Source organism: Bombus huntii, chromosome 1 (genome assembly GCF_024542735.1).
Source record: "Bombus huntii isolate Logan2020A chromosome 1, iyBomHunt1.1, whole genome shotgun sequence".
In the NCBI taxonomy this organism is placed as follows: domain Eukaryota; kingdom Metazoa; phylum Arthropoda; class Insecta; order Hymenoptera; family Apidae; genus Bombus; species Bombus huntii.
The window spans coordinates 14,693,482-14,713,395 of record NC_066238.1 but is presented as its reverse complement, the minus strand read 5'-3'; the positions used below and the strand labels follow the sequence as shown (position 1 = coordinate 14,713,395).

Below are 19,914 nucleotides of genomic sequence, written 5' to 3'. Positions count from 1 at the left end.
AAACTATCTAGATATCTCTTCGATAGTTTGAACAAAGATTCGTATCTAGGTTTTATAAATTTAATGATAATTATAGATTCTCTACAACTCTGTATATTTGTAAACAAGTGCAAGTTTTTATCAAGATATTATTAACATATTATTCGTGTGCAACTGTTAGGTTTATAATGATTAGAATGTAAAATAATTATACATTATCTTAAGTAATTATTAGTTATTTATAAAAATGTTTGTAAAATGTATTAGTGTTGTTGTTTGTACTATTTGTTTTTTATACACCTTTTATATTTTATGTAATTTGACATATTTTTTATCGAATGTGTCGAATAAAAATAAAGAAACGATTACTTCGCCAGAAAAGGGTAAATAACAGCAATAAGAATTAGTAATATTTTAACTTTGTCGATTAAACAAACAATAAGGTACATAACAATTTATGTTTGCAATTCATACTTTGTTTTACAAAATTATGTTACAGATGAAGATACAGAGTCTGTATTATGGTTGCTAATAATAAACATGTCTCTATTAAGTATTTTCATGTTCCAACATTCACTTATGGCAAGTAATGTTGTGAAACATTTATTTTGTAAATTACATATGGATTATATGGAAAGAAGTATTTATAATGTTACTAGTGCTATGACTCTTCATTTATTATTTAACAAATGGCAAACTATTTCATCTATTGCATTATGGAATGTTAATATATCTTTTGATAATGTTTTGTGGTTTACATTTACTGCTTTACATGTATTGGCTTGGTCAATAATTTATAGTGGATGTTTGATGATGGATATATCTGAATTAGTTGGAATAAAACAAGTATATTATAAGTTTTCATTTAGACCAAGTCCTATGCTAATGAAGTCAAAAGAATTGTTACGTTATTACTCACACATGAGACATCCAAGTTTTACAGGATTTCTTATTATTTTATGGGTATATCCTCATATGACGTAAGGCATATTCAAGATATCAATATTATAGTACTCAAACTGTTTGTAGTAAATAAATAACTGGTTTTTAATATTCTATAGATTAGACCGATTATTATTGGCTTTGATACTTTCAATTTACATGACCTTAATGTGGACTATTGACAAGGAAGATTACAATTATCATGCTAATCTTGTGAAGAGAAAACAAAGAGAATTATTCTGATTTTCACTTATACATAGTAGTTTGCGTTATCAACTTTTGTGTTCATTACAATTAAGTTATATATTCAGTCGTTCTAACATTAGTTTAAAAGTTTTATATTGTGAAGTATGTATATAACATAAATATAAATATATAGAATTACTTAAATTTATGTTTTTAATTATTACATCTCAATCATGAATTAGTATATCTGTTATAACATAGGAAATTTAATTTACAATTTCAATCAAAAGAGCAGTTCCTTTTAAAATCCAGTATGATTGTTCTTTTTCAGAAGCAAGTAGAACTGCAACAACAAAATTAGTACTATGTCCAGTTGTGGATAATACACCTGCTCGAACTGCTGTTTTATACAAAGGGCAAACATATCTTGAATCATCTTTTGGTAATTCTAATACTGGATTTATATGTAAAACTGGAAGAGATGGATTCATTTCACCTAAAATAGATCATTTATTTGCCTTTTGTGATGATATATTATTTAAAGAGTAATATTTTCTGAAATTTTTTTCAAATATTTTACCTATATTTGCGTCTACTAAAAGCATGGATCCAAAATCCCATCTACCGGCATCAATAAATAACCCATGTATTAAAACTCCATCTTCAGGTACTTGTAAGTTTTTATATACCTGTATTACCTAAGATATTATATCAATTATCTGAATGAATCATTCTTTCGTTGTGTAATATTTAATCGTGGTAAAATATTTATAATGATCAGACCTCCTTTTCAGCCTTTTTGTGCTCTATTTCAATATCTTCTTGATCAAGAACAACTTTGGTAGCAATAAAATCCAACTTTAGGTGGTCTATAGGAATGTTATACTTTCTAGCACATGTTTGTAACATGCCAGTTAAAAATCCTTGCGGAAAGGATAAACCCGAAATCCAAAAAGAAATTGGCTTTATATCAATCAACCAAATCTGTAATGTATAATACTTACTAAACTAGTTATTTTTTATATTTTACAATTTTTTTACTTGAATGAAGTCAATCCTTAGCTCTAAGTTCCTTATCCAGCTTCCTAAGGTTTTTAATGATGGATAGACATTTACATTATGCCACATTTGTGGTACCTAATTTGTGTATAATAGGTATTAATAATATAATATTAAAAAAATTGTATAAAAATAATTTAAAGATATTGATATCAATTACACCATTAAAAATATTCTTTGACAAAAATTTAATAGGCCGAAAATTATTATAAAACCTGATTATTGACAAGAGCCACAAAAACGTTTTCTAATTCCTCAGACATAACAACAAAACCTTTGATGGCACGTTGTAAATTTTCTATTGATATATGTATCTTCTTTAGAAGTATATTATACCTATCAACCTCGTGAACAAGAACAGTACTTAAGGATGGAAGTCTTCCCATCGAATCTCTCTGTAATAATTTTATAATGACATCTGCTTTATAATTAATAGTAGTATAAAGTGAACATTGTCGATTACTTTCAAGTGCTCTGGGTTACATTTTGTAATATCTATTTGCAATTGAATTCTATCCTTTATCATGTCAGCAATTTCATATGCTACATCTGAACTAGATTTATCTTGATCTGTGATAGATTCTTGTGGTTGTACTTCCAAAATGGTATTTAGTACAAATTGTGCTTCTTTTAACTAATATAATTATATTTTAATTTATTACAAGGATGTAAAGTCTTTCCTGTTCCTAACTTGACTGTCTTTGATTACCTGATAAGCAATATTTGCATTTTCATGCATTCCAAAAATTTCTGGATCATCAATTATAGGAAAAGTTTCTACAAAATCTTGATACTCTTGTAGGGTATTGTAAACAGGACAGTAATACTTCCCAGATGGCGAATAGACATAATCTGTGATTATTTATAATAATAATATATATTAATAGTTATAGATATTGTAAGTTATTTTTAATTACAATTTGTCTTTAAGTTACTCACTGATATCCAAAGATTTAGGAGAAAAGAAAATAGCTAAGATGGTTTTCATACATCTTAAGTCCCAACTGTCTGTAACCCTACCCCCATAAGTAATTTCACCTAAATTGAATATATAGTGAATGTTTAATGTATTTGATCCTTTCTAACACAAGAAATAAATTTGAAATATGTTTTATACACCTGTAGTGTATATTAATGCATTCCAATGTATACGATCTTGGACACAAAATAATTTCAAATTTAGCAAACAACATTCTCTGTCGCTGTCGTTAAATTCATACAGAATATTCCATCCTAGGGGTCCAAATTTTTTTCGTTCCTGAATAATTGCGTGGAAAAAGCAAATTCCGAATATAATTCGGCGCCAGCTTTCGCCTAAATCTGTACACGAAAAGAAGAAATCCTAAATTCATTAGAATGAGATATATATTTTGCGTTTTGGATATTAATATAAGGAACTCTTTCTTACGATGATGTTCAAAATATTCTTCGTCCAATTCATGTAATGCTCTCTTGATATTTGCCTTCAGTCCTTTTGGTGGCTCATTTGTAACTTTTACGGAATTTTGAAGAACGGAAACTGGAAAAGCAGCACTCGGCATCGAACTCAGAAATAATCGAAAGTCATTATGAATTATTCCCTCTGGTTCCTCAGCAATCTCCAATATAAGTTGCTCCATGTTGATCATCCACGATACAGCTAGATGACAATTCTGTAAAAACACCCATCTACCTTCGATGGTGCCTGCTCGTAGATGTCCTTCTGCAATGGGACCTTGGCCTTGACCTAAAGAAATGGAATCACATCTATCGGAAAAACCCATATCATGTGCGAATTTTTGAAAAGCACTGAAGGGATCTGATCCAGTTGTAAGTATGAAGATCAATGGTATTTTATTTGATGTATCTGCAAATCTGAAAATTTTCGATAAAAAATTCAATCTGTATAATTACGAAGTAATGCGATGTGGAACATAACTTCTTTATACGTACAGAAGTTGCAATGTTGCCATAGGTGATTCTACAAATTTTGGTCCTAAATTGTTCGATACGTAGGCTGTGATTGCAAAAATTAATACCTCCTCCTTCAATGATTTTATCAACATTAATTTTTCAATGTCGGTTAATATCTCATTCCAATTTTGCATAGCGATTGTTTGATTGGTAGGGATTATATTAATTTCCTACAAAAAGAAGAGGTAAAGCTATATACATAATGGAAATAAAAATCAGAATGTAAAAATGATATATTACCTCCTTAAAATATCCAAGAGTTAACGGAATCTTCTTAAATGCGTCGTTTAAAACATTTTTAAATTTTTTAAACGTATTAGCTAAATAATTAATCGAAGTCCACATTTTAGGCGTTAAAGATGGATAATTTGGAATTTCTTCCTATTTGAAACATTTACAAATCGACCGAAAAATATCAGTTACGAGTTACGTAAATAAATCATGAAAGACATAACTTACCACGACAATTCGTGTTGGCCCCCGCAACATAAAATTCCATTGCGCCTGAGACACGATCTGCTCGTTTATATGTACTGCAATATTGAGCATGAAACTAAATATCAACTTGTGTTTCTCAAATAGACCTCGTGAAACATTTGTGTAGATAGCTAATGTTATTTCATTCAATAAGGTCTGCAAACGCCGCTGCAAATCAGCCTCTTTTTCCGTGGTTTCGATTACCGTGTTAAATAACTAATAAAATGTCGAAGAATGTTACAATAATATCGAATTATATATTTGCAGATTCGTAAATATATCGTGCAATTAATTACTTGACTGAAGTACTTTAACGAAAATTGGTACATGGGATCTATGTTCGCGAGGTTTGCAACTACGAAATACAAGACTGATCCACGATTCGCAACAGATCGATATTTTTCGCGCGCAACTGTGATTTTTTTCTCAGTCGCTTCACTTTCAATTAATCTCGTTGCAATAATTGCAGAAGTTTCTTTACTGTCATTTAAGGTTTCTATTAAGTCTTCATTGTCCAAAATATCATCGCCTGCACCATATAACAAAGTCAATATTCTGTCTTCGATACTTTGCAATTGGCCTTTGTCCGCATTGATTTTTATTATTAAATCATTCCTCATTGTTTCCAAGTCTGGTCTTTCGAGACGTACCACATCTCTGTGTGAAGTTTAACGAGGTAGGGGATTTTGAGGTTGAATATATGTGTTACTAGATTAATACTACTAGAAACAGTGTACATACGCGAGTATCTGTTCTTCGAGGCCTGCCATAGTTACGGTAAAGTTAACTATCGTTACTTTAATACAGATCTCTGGTAAATAATGAGGATTCGCGATTTTCGTCGTAATGTATAATTTGAAATTACTGTCATATTCGACGTCTATATCGCCAAATCGTATCAATGTCCTACCACCCTACATAATCGTATCAAATGATATTATTATAATTGTTATCTCGTATCACTTAAACCATATCTGAATTATTTTAAAGTAGATGATGTATCGTATTTACTAGAGTAAAGATTTGTTTAAGTAGGATAGGTTCCAAACTTGGGTCCAACACTTCTCCTACTTCTTGAATTAATACAGGAGTTCCAAGCCTTATGGACGCTTCTAGTATCCTCATTAAATGTGTATCCGTCAGCTTGCATATTTTTAAATTGTTTTCTTGTTCCATGTTCCGTATCCATCTATTTGCCTGAATGCAAATAGAATATTGCTGGGAAACGATATTAGATTCGAATAACTTAAAACATATTAGAAAAGTTGCTGCAGTTACTTGCTCTTGGGGATCAATCATCAAAGGCCAACGACTAGCTTGTGTTACAAAGATCGCATTTTCTGTGCTAACTTTGTCTCGTGGTAAACCATACGTATTCCAGAGACGAATTTCATAAGCATCGACTAATATTGCAATGAGACTATAGTTCTCTGTAGTTTTAATATCGTAGTCTTTGCAACTGGATAACCAAGTTTGTATTAATTCCTCTCTGTACTCATTTGTAAAAGCACCTAGGTAAGCAAGGGCTCCAGCAGCTACCAATGTATCGCCAGTCAAGTTGACAATTTGCTTGTCAAAACCCTGAATATTTACAACATGAAAAGGAAATTGATAATAATTCATCATGTCGTGTTTTCTGAATCCAACTTTTTATCGTACGCGCGTTAATTCTTCCCATCGAACTCGTTCATCCACCAACGCAGATGTCAGTCGTCCAGATCTATTCAATCTTGTTTCCGCTAATTCCATTTCAGCTTCTAATTTATTTAAATTTTCTATCGCTGCATCGTATTGTTTCTGCAACTCTTTGATCTTATTCTCCACCGTAACGAGTTCTTGCTGTTTCAAAGCAAGAACTTCTTCTATCTCTCGCAATTCTTCTTCAGCTTTGTGCAATCTGTGTAATTAATCGTTATTACAATTCCTCGTGTCCCATGCGTTATGAGAATTATCTATTTAGTTTTCTTAAGAACTATGAAGAAATAATCTACCTTTGTCGCTTTGGCTCGACCACCCTGTAGATTTTAGCATATCCATCCATTGCTCTCACCCAGATACACATCGATCTACAAGCTTTACTTTGTCTAGCCACTAAATCTGGTCGAAATTCTGGATGTTGGACATATTCTTGTAACTTTTCTAAAAGTTTATCGCTTATGTCGTCCTTAGGATAAGCCATTAAGCGGTCAAGAAAATGTATGTCACCCAAGACTAATTTTGCGGTTGGCCAATCTGTCCTAAGATGAAAATGTAACGTAACTAGTAGTATCACTTTCAACGATCCTATGAAACTCACTTTTCACCCAACAGTAAATTTACTGCTTCCATGACAAAACGCACTAGGTGAGGTGGTTTATGAAATACGCGAATTTCATTAATATCACTTTTATTTAAAGCTTCTAATGCCTTCTGAGCTTCCAGTAAAGCCGGCATTGCTGCTTCCAAGTCTTGCCTAGCATCAGCTTCTAAAGTCGCCGTTTCTTCGGCTTTTGCCTGATACAGATAAAATTATGTACTCGATAAATAAGATCATCTATTCGTTAAACTTTCTTTTCTTCATTTGTTACTCGTACTTTTGCTACTTCTTCTTCAGCCATTACGACATACTTCACTTTGTCACATTCGACTTGCTGCTTCGCAAGGATTCTCACCAGGTTCGATACTTCGTCGGTACTTGCTTTGAGCTTTGGGGCAAGAATTATCAATTGTTCCTTCATTACGCCAACCATCTCATTGGTTTCTCGCAGTTTCTATCCAAGTAATTGTATTAATCAATTTAATATCCACTGAATTGTATTATAAATGTTAGCGAAGTTACATTCTTTCAAAGAAACCGTTTTAAACATTCGAAGGAATGTGGGATTATATAGTATTTACGTTGAGTCCATTGGCAATTTTACTTTTCAGCAACTCTATTTCTTTCTTCTTCCTTTCTAAAGTTGTTTGAAATAGCTTTAAAAGCTCTAAATAGCTGCTCGGTGTGGTATAATATCTTCGACGCATTTCTATGAAGAATCGAGCTGTTACTTCTTCCACGCTCTATAATTTTACATGATTTTCTTTCAAACCTCATACTTTCCAATGTTATTTTATAGTGAATCTACTATAATGGCAAACGATACCTCATGGATCAAGACGCACATGATACTAAGGTTAGTAAGCTTTCCCGAATCCTTTGGAACGATTGTGGCCAATGAACTTTCTGCTACCGATAAAAGGGCATCATCCGGCCACTTCGTAAACCAATCAATGGTGCAACAATTTACTAATGAAGGAAACATACGACAGCGACGTCTATGAAGATAATAAAATACAATCTATATGATAAAAGATTATAAAATATAATCAATGGCTTCAGTAATAAGTAAAGAGAGCGGTCAGTTATCATATACTCATATACATACAAAGAATAATTGATATTTTAAAGAACAGACCTAAAAGAGTCGCCTATAGGACTCATACAGATCATTAAGTGAAGTTGATTTCTAACTCTTCCAATGAAATATTGATAAATTGCGTCTCTGTTTCCTTCGTGAATCCCTGCTTGTTTCGCCGCAGGCCTGGTAGCTATGATAACTTTTTCAAGTTCATCTGCTTCGTACAAGTTTGGTACTTCGCCTGAAAAGAATGTCTGTCGATGATTATTACAGATTAACGTTATTCAAACAGTCGAATAACTTTTTTGACGGTAATATTATTTGGAAAACGCATCAGAACTGTGTTAAAGCTACCTGTATTAAGTGTATTATTGATGTCTTCTAAAAATTCTTCTAACACAATCTGAGTGTCGGTGAATAAAAACGTTGTATGTTTAGCCTCGGTACCTGGCTCGAAATAAAATCGGCGAAGATCTTCGTGCCATGAATTTTTATCGTACGTACGCGTAACTTCTATTTGATAACATCTTAAAACATTCGACAGTTGTGGTAGGCTCTTTGATCATATTGTTTCTATAGAAGTAATTTGTGTAATTGAATAGTTAATGTTGATACAAACTTGTAACCATTTAAATGAGATGCTAATCTTGTCAGACTTTGCTTTCCCATTCCACCGACACCGATTAAAAGGCCATTGCCTCTTTCAGAACGAAGAATTCTTGCAAGCCTGCAGATGTGTTCTATAGCATCCATGAAGAAAATAATTCTCATGTCTTTTCCCACGGAGAAACGATAATCTTCCAAGTAATCCTGTGATATATATTTAAAGATATGAGTAAGGAAATCAAATTGGTATTAACATGAGCAGGGTATAGTAATTACCTCCAAAGTTCTTCTAACTTTTGAAATTTCCGTAAGCTCTTCGTAAATTCGTTGTTCTCTTGCTGCTCCGAACGACATAAAGTCACCAAATAACAGTATCGGTGGTTTCTCGATAATTTCTTCATCCGGAAGCCGCATCACTTCCATACCGAATGCGTTGATACATATGTTGTTTAGAAGTTTAAGGAAATAGCTCTTATCCTGAACGTTGATCAGTCGGTCGTGGAAAACACGAAGACATTCGTGACAAAAAAGCCTAAAGAATACAAGTAGTTTTATCCTCTTCTTTTCATTACAAAATACTAACAGACATCATGGCTGTTACAGTGTGACGATTATACCTGTACATTTCGATGGGTTGTTTAATGACCGCCGCGTCAACTTGCATGATACCTTGTATACATTTCGACAAATCCCGCAAATTAAAGATGTAATGGCTTTTTTCTGGCGTTGGCAAAAGATCCGTTGCGATTCTTTGATAAACATCGACTGCTGCGTTTACTATTCTATCGCCGATTTGTTTAACAGACTCTACAAAATCTTCCAGAAATCCGTTCATAATTGCCCTAAAAGGAATTCGCCTTATGTCGTGCGTGAAACAATTTTATATGATATAAAGAATTTACTGTTGGAAAGGGTTTACTTGAAAATCCCTTTTAGTGACAGTTCTATAGGGGCTGGGATAAATAGCATGGCAAAATGTCTCACAAATCTCGGTGTTAATGGATTTCTACCTCCTCCAGGAGGAGCGCACGCAACAGTGAAAACAACGTCTTCTATATGCTTCCAGAACAACTTCTCTTTATCGTACATACCGTGGAAATCTAGTAATTGTCTATGCGATTCGACAATTATGAATAATTTTGTGTTGAAAGAAATGTATCTGGCGTTTAATATAATTAGAGTACCGTAACAGCTCGATCGGTGGTTGGGATCCGTATGTATCTAATTTTGGCATATTGACATCGTCGACAAATACACACACTCTTTTTCCAATGGGTGCCCCCAGCACGGTTCTTTTCCTTCTTTCCAGTTTTAGTTCTAAAATCTCTTGCGTTCTGCCACTGCTGGTTTGAGCAGAGAAGATCAAATTGATCGGTACCCAAAGCTGACTATCTTCCAAATTATTTAAAACAACTTTCGTTATTACCGATTTACCAACTCCTATAAATTATTCCTTCAATTAGAGTTATAGATCGTATAGTAAGTAAGTATAAAGGTCGTATAGTATAAGTATAAGTAAGAGAAAGTATAAAGGTCGTTAAATATTGCTAACCAGTATCTCCGGTAAAGAATACCGGTTTATTTATTCCGACTAATTTCTTCATTAAGTAACCAAATCGTACAGTATCGACAGTTGGTACTAGAATATCGAAAAATGGCACTTCACTGTCGTATATAAATTGTGGCATAATATCCGTCCAAGAATCCAATCGATGTTGTTGTACGTTTACATAAATCTCCCATAAATCTATCGACGGCAAACTGCATATCGAAACAAAACAGGAGAATAGTACGCTATTATATGTATAGAAACCAAAGAATACAAACGCTATTTAATTTTAAGATTGTACAATGCATCTTCATCATCTTCAAATTGTTTTCTCACAAAAGCTTCGAACACGTTCCGAGAGGCGTCGTTAACGTTACCGCCAACAGCCCAAAGATAGGCAAAGACGAATGACTGAGCTAAAAATGTTCTAATTCGCGCCTTTTCCGTAGTTCTTTCTATCGCATCTGGTTCGTTTAAAATATATTCCAATATCGAACAAGTCATACTTGCTTTACTAATATCAACCTAATTGGTAGATGGAACGACGCTGTTGGAAAAATTATGTTTCGATCGTCGTGTAAGACGGGACAAATTGTATACCTGTAGAATTGGGCAGACACAATTTTTCCTGCAGAATATTAGTCCTTCTTCGAAATATTTTTCGAAGAGTTCGATGATCTGTAATCGATGTTCGTTTTTTACGATAGCATCAGGAAGCGTGTCTAACCATGATTTCACGTAAGGCATCCACTTTAACTCTGTAGGATCGACATACACCATTCCTTAAAATATAAGAATTAAAAGTTAAGACACGTAAACATAAAATCGGCGATTAAATAAATGATAGAATGCTGGTCTTCGAACCACAACGACTGACGGTAGCAGGCGATGCCTGGGCAAGATCCATAACTTCGAATAACATCCGCATATAAGGAGTGAATTTAATTCTTTCGGAGTTAGCCAGACACAACATTTTATTATCATCTAACACGGTGTTCATATTTTCTATCCATACGGCATCGACGGGTCCGTCGCACACAATCCATTGATGGTCTTCCGTAGTAAACTGATCAATGAAAATGAGATTTATTAACTTTTCGTAAAAGCATTCCTTTGCTTTTGCTCGGGCCAGGATTCCTACTAACGGAACATGCGTGACGAACTGTAAAGCCGATTAAACCATCTTGCCATTCGTTGGTCATTATATCTACTTTTCCATATAATTCACCGATCGTAACTGCTTTCGGATTGATTAGATATACGTGAACTGGCTGATAACACGGTCCAGGTATACCCATTTCATACAGTCGACTGTAAGTATTTGCAAGAGTCTGAAATAAAAAGCTGTTATTTAATAGCTCTTGTGTTTGTTTAAAAAGTAATATATAATATAAAAAAATAAAAATAATATCTTGACAAAAATTATACCGTTTACAATAAAAAGAAGCCAACTATTATTCAACCTACTCTCAGAACTGTCGTTTTTCCAGAGCCAGTTGGACCAACTAACATCACTCCATGTCTCACTTGCAAACATTCATGTAGCTGAGTAATTTTCTTCAAAATGCAAACTTCTGGCTGTAAACCGGCTTCCTTCATTATCTGTAAAAATTATGTTATGTAGTTGGGGCTTGTTATATGGATGTGATTAAAAATATCATTAACTATAAATTACTTCGATAGCTGTGTCCCGTAGGATACCGTATTCTTCCTCTGGAATTTCAATGCCTGGAAAGAGATCTCCTACGATACCTTCGAACAGTTCAGCGTCATCGCGTAAAAACTTCGGTATATTGCTCTCGCGCAAGGCTCTAATTAAAACTACGTCCTCTGGTTTATCAGGATTATTTCGTTTAAGACTACCTGCCATTACCAATACGCTTTTTACAGCCCTTTAGAAATGGGAAAATAATTGGATGTTAATTGATACTAAACAGTATATAGCTATTGAAATTGCAACAACATTAATAGATACCTCATGCCGAAATCATAATGATCCTGCTGGGAAAGTTGTTCGCTGCTAAGTGTATACATCAGAGTCATTTTTTGCGATAACGATTTTGACGATTCGAATCCTTCTGAATACAGCGTAACTTCAGCAATAAGTTCTACGAAAAGACACTAATTTAGTATCGTTTAAAAATATCTAGATCAACAGGAGTTTACTATATTACTACTATAATCGTACTATAATCTGGAACCATCATAGCGAATGGTCGGAACAGTGCTTTTAAATTGTCTGGTAATTCCGTACGACCAGCATATCCTGGATTCATAGTGATGAAAGTTGCGCAAGACATCACCAATTTGATCATTCTTCCTTCGAACATGAATCTAAAAGGTAAAAGGACATTTAGATTTATTTAAACATTATAGCTGAAACAACTTACTCGTTGGCTCTAGCAATTTTAGCATTTCTGATAGTAATTAGTTGCTGAGCTATTACGGAAAGCACTTCTATATCTATTCTATTAAATTCGTCGAAACAGCACCAGGCTCCAGAAGTTGCCAGACCAGAAAAGAATCTACCCATCATCTGTGGGACGCAATTTTCCCGTTGTAATTATCCTTAGCTGTTTCAATTTTCAAGCGACTGCCACGAAAATGAATAAGCGATAATATTTGGCGTACTCTATAATCGAGTCCTTCCGAACAATTGAACACAACGCACTGAACAGCAACTGCTTTGGCTAAATCCTTCGTCGTTTCCGTTTTCCCAGTACCTGCAGGTCCTGCAGGAGCACCACCTATTGAATAATATTTGTAAACACGTATTCTCAGTTTTTTGAAAAGATAACGTGCAATTCTGCTTTGATATTCATTAATACCTAAATCTAACTGAAGAGCGCCCATAAGGCATAAATAACATTTATCCGTTAGAGGAGTTATGACAAGCCTCTTTTGAGCACCGAGATATTCATACCCGTAAAGATATTTAGAGTTACTCATACGTGTTAAACAATTGTCGAGTTCTTCATCCCAGTAATAACGTAACGCTTTTAGCCAATCAAAGCTTGTACTATAATACAAGTAATCGGTTCTTGGAAAATGGTTCTAACATATGGTTCTTTGAATTAAAAAATTGTTACGTTTCAATGTTCACCTTGACATTACTCTATTTTCAACCAAAGTCGTAACGATGTCTCTGGCGTGCACATCTATCGTTACCAAATTAATTATAACATCGCGTATCAATTGTGGCAATTCTTTCCTTACCATTGTCGCCAATTCATTTAAATCCTATAATATAGCAAAAGGAAAGGTTGTCTCATAGAAATTTTTAACATAAGTTTTACAGATACGCATAGGTATACTGAACTGCGAAACATTTCTGTTCGAACGCTTTCATCTTCTCAATCACATTCTCAGTAGAATCTAAGATAATGTGGATATCTCGGGTCCAGAATATTTGGCATACAGCGAGGATTATCTGGGGAAGGTAAGAAGAAAACAAGTACGTAATTTTATTAATCGTATTTTATTTTACGCCTTATTTTACTTTTATTTTCAGTAAGAAGTTTGTGTCGTAAAAAATATTTCGAAGTAAGATTTATTGTAAATTACTGTAGAAATAAAGCATGTAACCTGAGAAGGATGCATATACAGGAATTGCTCTCGCCCTTTCTCAGCCAAGTCTTTTATTCCCTCTTTCATTCTTCTCCTTAATATCGAAAACATAGCTTCCTCGACTCGACCTAGCCAATCTTCGACATTACCTCTTGCTTTTAAACCTTTTCCAAGCGAAACTTTTTCACCTTCCGGTGAGATCATGGCAACTATATCAGTCGTTAGTACTATTTCACCGGATTCATTTTCTTTCATTGCAAATTCCAGTCTGTATATCGCATCAAAGCATTTCTGCAAATGTCTTTGTACCGCATGTGGATTCTTTGTCTACCGTGCAATAGTTGGTATTTTAGTAAGCGTTTCAATGTGAAACATAATGTTGATTAATACTTTTAACTTTTCCCTCGTTTCATCGGTACCTGAGCTAAAATTTCTAAAAGTTCGTCATTCGATAAGAAGAAGAATCTTGGGAACGCCACCCGTTTCGTCTCAAGATATGCTTCCAAACATTTCATTACTTCGTCTAACATTCGGTTATTCTCCTCAAATTGTTCTAATAATCCTGGTTGTGTGCAAGCTGGCATTGCCAAAGGCGCCTAAAAATTTTCGATGTCGCAATCAAACGTTATCAATCGAATTGATGAAATTAGCGACAAACCTTATGAGTCCGTCTCATAAGATCTTTCCAAAACCTGTCAACCTCGATAAAAAGTTTTGCTTCCATAGGTAACTGTCGCTGAATGTCCGGAGCTGAAAATATTGCTTCCAAATACAACCATTGCTGTTGCAAGTATTGCCACGCTTCCTACAGCAAACATATCTCATGAATTAGCTAGATATCTGAAAATTCTATCATATTTAAAAAGATATTCGTACCAAGGTAACCATAAATAAATCCAATTTTTCTACCCACTCTTCGACCACAGGTCGAATGGGACCGACATGACGAGATGCGTTGATAGTTTGTAAATTAATGTTACTTTCGTCCATTGCGGTCTGAATTTCTTCGAGACTACCTATGATGAAAACATCTTTTCCCTCTCTGTAGGGTACAATAATAAATTTAAGATCTTCCCATGTATCTATGACTTTCTTTAACATATTTTCTAAGTTAGCTTCGGAGCTTGCCGCGGCAGCAACTTCCATTAATTCCTGAGGTTTCAAGAAAGCACCGAGCTCTTCCATTCGAGTCCAAGTTTTCTTCTCATCAGGTTTGAAAGTATAGTTCAATATTTCCTCAATCTTCTCCCAATGTCTATCTTTTAAGTCTGGATTTCTCAAGTAACCAAGAATCGGTAACTTATTTCTTATTATTTCAACATTCTCCTTCAAGTTCGGTACAATTTTATTCGGTGGTAAGCCTCTCTCTAACTGAATTATATGTTTCATGGTACGCATTGTAACCGCAGTGATCTCTTCGACGTCTAAGGTATCGAACTCAGCGGTATACCATTCATGAATAGCATATTCCCAAGAAGTTAAGCTTTCCCATAATAAAGTACGTAACTTCAATTCGTTCATTACCTGGTCTAAACTGTCGAACCTCGTTTGTTCGAGCTTTTTGAGATGAAAAAAAAATAAAATATTATCAATTGTATAATGTATTGCACTACAGGAAGCTAATAAAATTTTGTAACTTGACGCGGTACCTTGAATGTCCTTTGATGGGCACGGTATTCTTCCGCCTTAGTTGCACAGGCAGCTAATCGTTTATCGAGTTCTTTCAAAGTATTCAAACAGGCGTCAACGTCGCTTTCATAATCCAATAGCCAAGGTTGCTATAAAAGCGATAAAATAGATAATGGTAAACCAGTGATTGCGAGATATATTTGGTCAGATCGTACCATTATTTCATCGTGAATTTCTGATATTTCTTCGTTCAATGCTGTGATATCCTTCTGAAGTTGAGCATCGAATTTGTTTATTAGCTTTGGCCTCTCTTCTAATCTATTTTCTACGACTAATCGCAAACTAGTAAAATGACTTCCAATACCCTGTTTTCGCAAATACAAAGTTTTTGTTAATATTACATATCTGTAAGAGGATTGTAAAATCATTTGGTCGTTACCAAATAATTTGCCATGTCCATCGACGGTATAGGAAAAGCAAATTCTTCCATTGTATCGTACAGCTCTTTCACGTAATCCAACTGAGATTCCATATCATCTACACTTTGTTGAGCTTGGTCTACAAACTTTATGTATGCAACATATTCTTCAGTCGTCACAGGAACTGTTTCCAGATAATTGATAGCGTCAATCGCTTGCGTTAATAAAGCGTCAACTCGACTTTTTCCTAGTCTAATAGCGTGTGTTAGAACCAATACTATACACTGTACAATGTCGTAAAAATATCTTCTTTACATTTACCCAGGCATAACAGCTTCAATAACACTTAATTTCCCTCTGGGAGCAGTTTCAGCAGCGCCTTTAAATCGTTCGAGTTGAATGAAAAAGAGACCGAATGGCTGAAAATCGACTACATTATTGATCAGATCTACTTCTTTCTTGTAACGGATGCTCCATTCTCGAAATAATTTAACATCTCGATTGTCTCGGATAATATCTTCGTCAAACGTCGTGTCTTCGTAATAAAACTGTTTGATCTGATTGAATCGTTGGCAATAACGTTTTATCGCGGTTAAATTCTTCTCAAAAATTTCCTTCAATTCTGTCTTAAAAGCTAGTGTGATCGGATCCTGTTCCAAGACTTTCTGAATTTCTGGAGGGTAACCGCAAATACGCTCTTCTATCTTATGATTGATCATGGGCCTCGAATAAATGTACGAAATATAAAACCTTGCGATTTGAAGAAACTATTTCATAAATTACTTCTATAAAAGCTAGCGTTTGTACCTCGTGAAAGAATGGAAGAAGGGATCGGACAGCAAAGGTTTAATAGCATATAAGTTCTCCTCCCACATAGTTTGTATAGTTCTTATTACGAAAAGGAGAATACTTTCGGACGGATCCATTATAATTTCTGAAGTTGGTAAAATAAGCAAATCCACGACCCAATATGGCAACTAAAAAACAGTATTTTTAAGTACTTACATGTTACTCTTAATAACTATCGTGTTTTATACCTGAATACGATGCGATGGTGGGCGATTTTCTTTTAATGGAAGATCAATTATATCGTTATCTATTGATTCGTCATTCGGTAAAAATTCCGTGTAAATCTTTAAGAGTTGTATAAATTCTCGATAAGTATTTAATAAAAGATCGTGCATCATATTTGTTTGCATATAATCAACCAAATGAATGAAGCTGGATCATAAAATAGTTTTTCATCGCCAAAATTTATTTTTCATATATATATATATATAGGTACGAAGGATAAAATATTCATGAAAACTTTAATATCATTTTTAAACAATGGCTTACCAAGACAACCTGTAACACTTTTCTCTCTTTCGTGCTTGTTCGATGTAACTCATTTTAAGAATACCATCTTTCGGCATTTTGAATTTCGCAACGCCGAATTCACCTGTTACGGCGGCAAATTAGATAAGATTAGAAAATACATTCTAAGTGATGGGAGAAAATACAAAACATCTACATGCCCCTTTCAAAATACTACCAAGTTTTCCATATGCAGTTTGCTCTATTGTTATATTGGAATCATCGGGAGTATATCCAGCATTTAATAAAGCACCGAGGCAAGCATTATTTACAATATCTATTGCTAATCTTCTAAACTCATCTAACTTATTTCTAAGCAGTTCTAGTTTTGTAAACTGTAAATAAATATTTTAAAGATTATATGATATTTATTACAGATACACACATACGTATACATATATCAGGATGGCTTTCGTTTTCGATATTAACGTTTTCCATCTGTATAAAATCTTATCTGTTCAATATTCAAATAATCAATCATCTATACCTAATACCATCCTAGTGTATATGATACTTTTTTTAAAGAAATCTTTTTTTAAAACAGCCGATATATACCTGTTTTTCTACAAAATAAAAAAGTAAAATCTTCTCAAGAATAGAGTTGTCAAAGAAACTCGAATCAAGAAAAACCGAGCACATTGATTTAATTTCTAACAGTGCCTTACTAAGAATCGAATCCGATACAAACAGATTTTCCTTTAAATAATTCTTTGCCATAACGAATTTCTTATAACTAACTGACTTCTTCCAAACGTACAAAGCTTTCCACATTCGAAACATAATGAATGTCCTTATCTAGAAATATAAATCGTAAAAATATCGAAAAATGAGAGAAACGTTCGGTTATAGAATAAATAAAAAAGATTCAGAAGACAAATGCATACTTTCAATAACTTTAAGTAAAAAATATATTCTCTTTCCCAATGTTCGATAGGAGTAAAACTCATTTCGTCTGGGCTATACTGAGTTACACCACTGGCACTGATGGTCATATAAGTTTTACCTACATCCTTATACTGAACAACCCTAAAAAATATTATTGGGAATTATCCATGCGTTTCTGAAAGTTTTCCGTGACCATAAACACAATAGAGCTATTCACTTTAAAGCGTAAGGCGTAAAATATTTCGATGATCGACCCACAGCGTAGATCATATAAAAAAATCCTACTTTGGGATCCTCTCGTAATTGTCGAATTAACTCTAACTGATCAATAAACCTAGGAGCATCAAAATCTGTTTCCTTTTTATATTTTTGAAAAGCCCACGAAATTGTTTCCTTTGATTCAACACCTATTTCGCAAAAAATGACCAATTAATAGAAATATTTGTTGAAAATAACGTTAGGAGACAAGCCATAAAATTTGTAATGCAACTTATGCCTGTATCCGAAGTGACGTCCTTTATTAGTACCTTCTTCTCTTCTACTTTTGTTAACGAAATACGTGGTTTGTGGATCTGTTTCCTAATTTTTTCTTGATGGGCGCTAAAACCGGTCTACAGAAATATTGTTCGTAAATATCTACGAATAACGATTAACTAAATATAAAAACTTATATAAATCCTTACCAGCGGTTCTCGAATTTCCGGTTTGTACTCGATCTTTTCGAGCAACTTCTTATGTGGTATAAAAAATGGAATTTCATCTTTCCTTCTGTATCAAAATTTCCACAAAATATATCTTATTATATAGAGTAACAAATTTTCATAAAATATTCATACAATACTCATTACGTTTTGTAACTACGTGGAGGTTGTCGACACAATTTAAAGGGTAACTTATTCGCAGAAGACTGGAACACGGTAAATAATCCAGAATTCTTCTCCGATTCTTTAAACGAGGAAACATCTGGCATATTTTCTTCGCTTGATTTATGTTTATCGTTTCTATCCATTTTTTTACTCGCCAGCAAAAATCATAGTTAAAACGTCTGACTTCTCATCGTTCACGTATTGATTAAACAAAGGAAACTAAATAAGAGAAAATTTCCAACTCCCTCTATTTTCACGTTTATGTTGCAATCGTTTATATTTTCGTAGTAATGGTATCATAACTTATCAATACTAGAAAATATTATTAGCTTTATTGACTGTTACATTTATCGTACATAGTAGAGCTTAAGTATAAGTTAACTATCAACTATTTATTAAATATACAAATCTAACAAAGCTTTAATTATCCTCCTCCTTAATATATATGTCACTGAAGTTATTTTTATTACTTCTTAAAAGACAATATTATTTACTTCCGTTAAGATGTAATAAAAAAGTATATTAAATTTTAATTAATGGATGATTCATACTATGTGATATGTTCTCGTTAATGTAACGTCATGGAAAAGAATCGTTCTACGTCTACTGATCTTATTGACTTGAGCGAACACGTTATATTACGTTAAGTACGTCGGCGGTTACGTTAAGTACAGCACGAACTTATCTCTACAAATACTAGAGGATACAACAAAATTTCTATATTTTTTCAAGGTCAGTATTCCAACTCACGTGACGTAAAATCCTATATGTGTAAGATACACGGTCTATATCTATGCTTGACATTAACGGTGACGAAAGTTTATCTATATAAACATTACGAACTTCTTATTATTGACATTACATTACATTTGTAGTTCTTATATGAATGTAAGATGAATATTTAACAAGTTTTTTATATCCGAGGAATGTATATATTAAATACTTCGAAAATGTATCGTTATTTTCACAGGTAGTGACAAAATCGTACATTTCATCGAAACAAATTTAAAGAGTACATGAAAAAGAAGTCGAAAATACGAAATAAAATTTCTTCATACGACGAT

At 33.6% G+C, this 19,914-nt stretch overlaps 2 protein-coding genes and 1 long non-coding RNA gene across 4 annotated transcripts; 2 read left to right on the top strand and 1 right to left on the bottom strand.

Moving 5' to 3' along the window:
• Positions 1-57: 57 nt before the first annotated feature.
• On the top strand, positions 58-1,630 carry LOC126870029 (nurim homolog). 2 transcript variants are annotated; one of them, XR_007691087.1, is made up of 4 exons: positions 58-362; positions 479-959; positions 1,041-1,269; positions 1,439-1,630. XR_007691087.1 is itself a non-coding variant. In XM_050627371.1 (3 exons), exons 1-3 carry the CDS (start codon positions 227-229, stop codon positions 1,162-1,164), a joined length of 741 nt encoding a protein of 246 aa, XP_050483328.1. In that variant the 5' UTR covers positions 58-226; the 3' UTR covers positions 1,165-1,311. The 2 variants fall into 2 exon arrangements, 1 of the variants encoding a protein (XP_050483328.1); XM_050627371.1 differs by lacking the exon at positions 1,439-1,630 and having other exon boundaries at positions 1,041-1,311.
• LOC126870076 (dynein axonemal heavy chain 6) lies at positions 1,359-19,581 on the bottom strand. The gene is made up of 62 exons (XM_050627524.1): positions 18,833-19,581; positions 18,668-18,752; positions 18,481-18,595; positions 18,202-18,391; positions 17,984-18,125; positions 17,655-17,894; positions 17,278-17,434; positions 17,082-17,184; positions 16,781-16,964; positions 16,551-16,720; positions 16,065-16,466; positions 15,764-15,995; positions 15,540-15,689; positions 15,345-15,473; positions 14,572-15,252; positions 14,354-14,500; positions 14,115-14,291; positions 13,714-14,022; positions 13,448-13,558; positions 13,232-13,368; positions 12,957-13,147; positions 12,760-12,875; positions 12,519-12,664; positions 12,317-12,462; positions 12,104-12,236; positions 11,804-12,020; positions 11,596-11,730; positions 11,274-11,459; positions 10,993-11,194; positions 10,729-10,910; positions 10,430-10,653; positions 10,132-10,340; positions 9,764-10,019; positions 9,499-9,690; positions 9,197-9,421; positions 8,856-9,111; positions 8,593-8,783; positions 8,328-8,500; positions 8,031-8,214; positions 7,719-7,890; positions 7,474-7,635; positions 7,170-7,346; positions 6,893-7,089; positions 6,588-6,833; positions 6,256-6,493; positions 5,875-6,177; positions 5,608-5,793; positions 5,338-5,510; positions 4,893-5,253; positions 4,579-4,812; positions 4,360-4,500; positions 4,099-4,289; positions 3,575-4,020; positions 3,286-3,486; positions 3,106-3,204; positions 2,876-3,018; positions 2,630-2,800; positions 2,382-2,561; positions 2,149-2,244; positions 1,891-2,091; positions 1,688-1,805; positions 1,359-1,603 (listed from the first exon to the last, which is right to left on the bottom strand). Exons 1-62 carry the CDS (start codon positions 18,991-18,993, stop codon positions 1,374-1,376), a joined length of 12,252 nt encoding a protein of 4,083 aa, XP_050483481.1. The 5' UTR covers positions 18,994-19,581; the 3' UTR covers positions 1,359-1,373.
• On the top strand, positions 1,628-2,131 carry LOC126870155 (uncharacterized). The gene is made up of 2 exons (XR_007691142.1): positions 1,628-1,774; positions 1,902-2,131. It is a non-coding gene; the product is annotated as an uncharacterized LOC126870155 (long non-coding RNA).
• Positions 19,582-19,914: the final 333 nt, after the last annotated feature.